The sequence below is a fragment of the Penaeus vannamei genome, chromosome 37 (assembly GCF_042767895.1).
Source record: "Penaeus vannamei isolate JL-2024 chromosome 37, ASM4276789v1, whole genome shotgun sequence".
Classification (NCBI taxonomy): domain Eukaryota; kingdom Metazoa; phylum Arthropoda; class Malacostraca; order Decapoda; family Penaeidae; genus Penaeus; species Penaeus vannamei.
Window position 1 is genome coordinate 6,639,737 of NC_091585.1, and position 3,547 is coordinate 6,643,283.

The following is a 3,547-nucleotide window of genomic DNA, read 5'->3' on the forward strand; positions in this document are numbered from 1 at the left end:
CGAATGTTCTCTTATTGCCGAGAAAGATGGTTTACTCAGCGGTAGACCAGTTCTGAACGATTTGCCTTTGTGCTCGGAGATGCGGTGACGGAGCCATCGTGATGTCGACCCCACGTACCTAGCTTGGCAGCTAGGACAGGTAAATAGATAAACCACATTTGAACACAAATCAGAGCTGTAGTTAAAAGGTTGTTTTAAGAATTTCGCTATTGTGTTAGTATTACTGAAGACAAAAGTACACTTGATCTGGGGGTAAATATTTTGTAAGAGGACTTTTTAGTTGTTTCCTTATCTTATAGCTTAAGTCACCCATATAAGGTAGTTTGACATACTTGTGGTCTCGTTTAACAGTAAAGACAGTTTGGTGATCAGTGAATTTCTTGCATAAAAAAGTTTTGGTTATTTTATCAAATATATATAATGGGTACCCATTTGTTAAAAAGGAGTTCTTCAACAAGGACATTTCAATATGAAAGGCGGCCCAGTTGCTACATATATTATAGGCCCTTTTTATAAGTTTTAACACTGTTTATCTTATAAATATATGGGGTAAAACTGAGGAAGTGTAGTCCAAGGCCAGTGAAAGTTGGTTTACGGTAGATACTTGTAGGGAAGATACCGTTGTTATTGGTGACCATAGATAATCTAAGAAGAGATTAACATGTGAGGGATGTTTGAAGAGCAGAAAAGTATCGTCAATGTACCGACGATAATGTAGAGGTTTAAATTCAAGCGGGCTTTGTTCTAGCCAGTCTTGTTCATGATGACACAGAAACGCATTAGCATAGGACGGGCCGAGTGGAGAGCCCATGGCTACGCCGTCTGTTTGCGTATACAAGCAATCATCAAAACAAAAAACTGAATGATGGGCTGTAATTTCAAGTAGTTTTCTGAAGTGAACTTTATCTAATCCAAATTTATCAAGATGAGAAATGTTCAGGTTGTTAACTATTAGTTCCGTGGTCTCATGTAGAGGCACGTTGGTGAACAATGATTCCACATCGAAACTCGCCATTGTGACAGGTTTTTGGTAGTTTAGTGATGTTATTTCTTTAGCAAAAGCTGTGGAATTATCAATGGTATAGTGATTGGTTGTTAAGGGAGAGATGACAGGGGCAAGAAATTTAGCAGCATTATAATTAAAAGTGCCAATCGAGGAAATAATAGGTCTTAGTGGAATATTTGGTTTATGAACCTTGGGAAGTCCATAAAGTACACCAGGTCTGGAACCAGATGGCAAGAGGGAGTTATAGGCATTTAAAATGATGGATGATTTGATGGTACGAAGCAGTCTGTTTAATTTGTCTTCCAAGTAAAGAAGATGAGTGGATATTTCAGTCGATATTCGTTTGAATTTCGTTTGGTCATTAAGAATATCCATTGGTTTTTGTTTATAATCACACTTGTTTACAATAACAACTCCTCGTCTCTTGTCAGGTTTGGTAATTACTATTGAGTTATCATTTTTAAGGGTTTGTAGAGGTGACAAGAAAGGATCTGAATCACGTGCTTGTTTCCTTTGGTGTGAGAATTTTCTAAAAGTATTGTTGGCTATAGTTGTAATGTTGTTTGCAACATTACTGAAGTTGTTGTTGTAGATGTCACAGTTCTTTATGGTACTACACAGTTTTTCAAAGTATAGGTAAATTTTATGAAAAGCCAATTTAGTTTGGGGTATACAATAATCTAAGACATAGGAAAGCACGTCTTTTTGCTCCAGTTAAAATTATGTTAGAGAAGTTAAATATTACTTTATTTTTGTCCACTTTTTTCTTTATATCAATTCCCAAGTTTAAGAGCTTTTTGCTGTGAACTGAATCTACTTTACGTAGTTTGTTTTCTACATTTCCATTGATCAACCTGGATACAAAAATAAAATCAAAAGGAGATAGTGTGGATTTTAGCAAGGCAAAGTCATTATCTAGTTTCTTACTGACAATAGTTTCTTTGTTCATCTGTCTAGTAAGTTCACGGTTAAGAGGATGGAAGCACCACGAACGATATATTTGAGTAAGGTTAAACATAGGGTTATGGACCCGGAAGTTAACAAAGTTGGGGATCACATGATAGTCTTTGCACAGTCTTAGGAACCGGATAGTTTCTCGGTCCGTCTGAAGGTGCTAAGTGCCGTCCTGCCATATTTGCTTCTTATATATTCCGTAATAGGTATTCCGATAATTCGTCGAATCGTAAGCAAGAAGAGATGGATCAATACGGCCGTGAAGAATCGCATGTTTATTAGCAAACGATTCGAAGACTTCAGCAGTCCTTCATTGTCAATGCTGAAATAACCAGACAATAGGATCAATTAGACAATGTAAATAAAATAGTACAGATTGTGGTTTTAAGAAACAACGTGAAAACTAAATAATATAAAACACAGTGATAAAAATACGAGAAATACGAATACAAACAAAGTACATAAACTCAGAACAAGGATATAAATACAAATATACAATTCATAAATACGGAATGCACAAGAAAGTCAAAAACTAACCAAAAATAGGTGATTAATGGTGATGGGCAGTCAGTGTGTAAACAAGGGAGTTGCTGTTATGTTGTTCAACTCAGGTTTCATCTTTTTAATCAGCAAGGATTCTGAGGTGATGAGGTCTTGCCGTGAGGAGTGGGAGGACAAAATACTGAAATCAGTGTTAGAAAAGGGGTGTGAGTGTTGAAGCGAATTTTCTCTTATTGCCGAGAAAGATGGTTTACTCAGCGTCAAATTTACCTGTGAAATGCAAAAGGACAACCAATTACCCTTTTTAGATACTATGGTCACCAATAACAACGGTATCTTCCCTACAAGTATCTACCGTAAACCAACTTTCACTGGCCTTGGACTACACTTCCTCAGTTTTACCCCATATATTTATAAGATAAACAGTGTTAAAACTCTTATAACAAGGGCCTATAATGTATGTAGCAACTGGGCCTTTCATATTGAAATGTCCTTGTTGAAGAACTTCTTTTTAACAAATGGGTACCCATAATATATATTTGATAAAATAACCAAAACATTTTTATGCAAGAAATTCACTGATCACCAAACTGTCTTTACTGTTAAACGAGACGTATGTCAAACTAATGACAATAATGCTAATCATAAGAATAATGACACTAATTATGATAATGATGATAATAATAGAGTCCATCTATAATGAAATAAAGGCTAAAACTAATAAAATCTCAAAAGTCGAAAAAACGGCAAAATCTAGCGTATTGCAGCCTTCTTAGAGAAAGGTAAAAAAAAAAAATCGATTTTAAATAATAATTATAATGATTTTTGTAGTGTACGACTGCGTACGTCCCGACTCGAAGGATGATATCATCTCCAGTTGAAGTCGCCAAGCTAAAATAGTTTTTTTTTTTATCTAATTATTGTTGATATGTTTTGGCCGAAGTGCACAGTTTTTAAGACAACTATTTATTATCGGATTTTCTCCGTATCCTTCCCTGTATTTATTTTTTTCTAATGTTCTTTCCTTTTGTCGACGTCTCCAAATTCCCGCGATAACCACCGAAGGAGGTGACGGTCGTTACCCAG

The 3,547-nt window shown here is 35.7% G+C and overlaps 1 protein-coding gene across 1 annotated transcript; it reads right to left on the bottom strand.

Annotated features, from left to right (window-relative positions):
• Positions 1-220: 220 nt before the first annotated feature.
• LOC138859625 (uncharacterized) lies at positions 221-2,868 on the bottom strand. The gene is made up of 5 exons (XM_070115416.1): positions 2,864-2,868; positions 2,216-2,282; positions 1,934-2,111; positions 662-1,686; positions 221-379 (listed from the first exon to the last, which is right to left on the bottom strand). Exons 1-5 carry the CDS (start codon positions 2,866-2,868, stop codon positions 221-223), a joined length of 1,434 nt encoding a protein of 477 aa, XP_069971517.1.
• Positions 2,869-3,547: the final 679 nt, after the last annotated feature.

What these genes read in the sequence shown, in the direction of transcription:
- LOC138859625 (XM_070115416.1), bottom strand. An exon ending in ACATGCGATTCTTCACGGCC is followed by an intron (nt 2,112 to 2,215) that starts GTATTGATCCAT and finishes TAGCACCTTCAG; the next exon opens with ACGGACCGAGAAACTATCCG. An exon ending in TCTTCAAACATCCCTCACAT is followed by an intron (nt 380 to 661) that starts GTTAATCTCTTC and finishes TTTTTATGCAAG; the next exon opens with AAATTCACTGATCACCAAAC.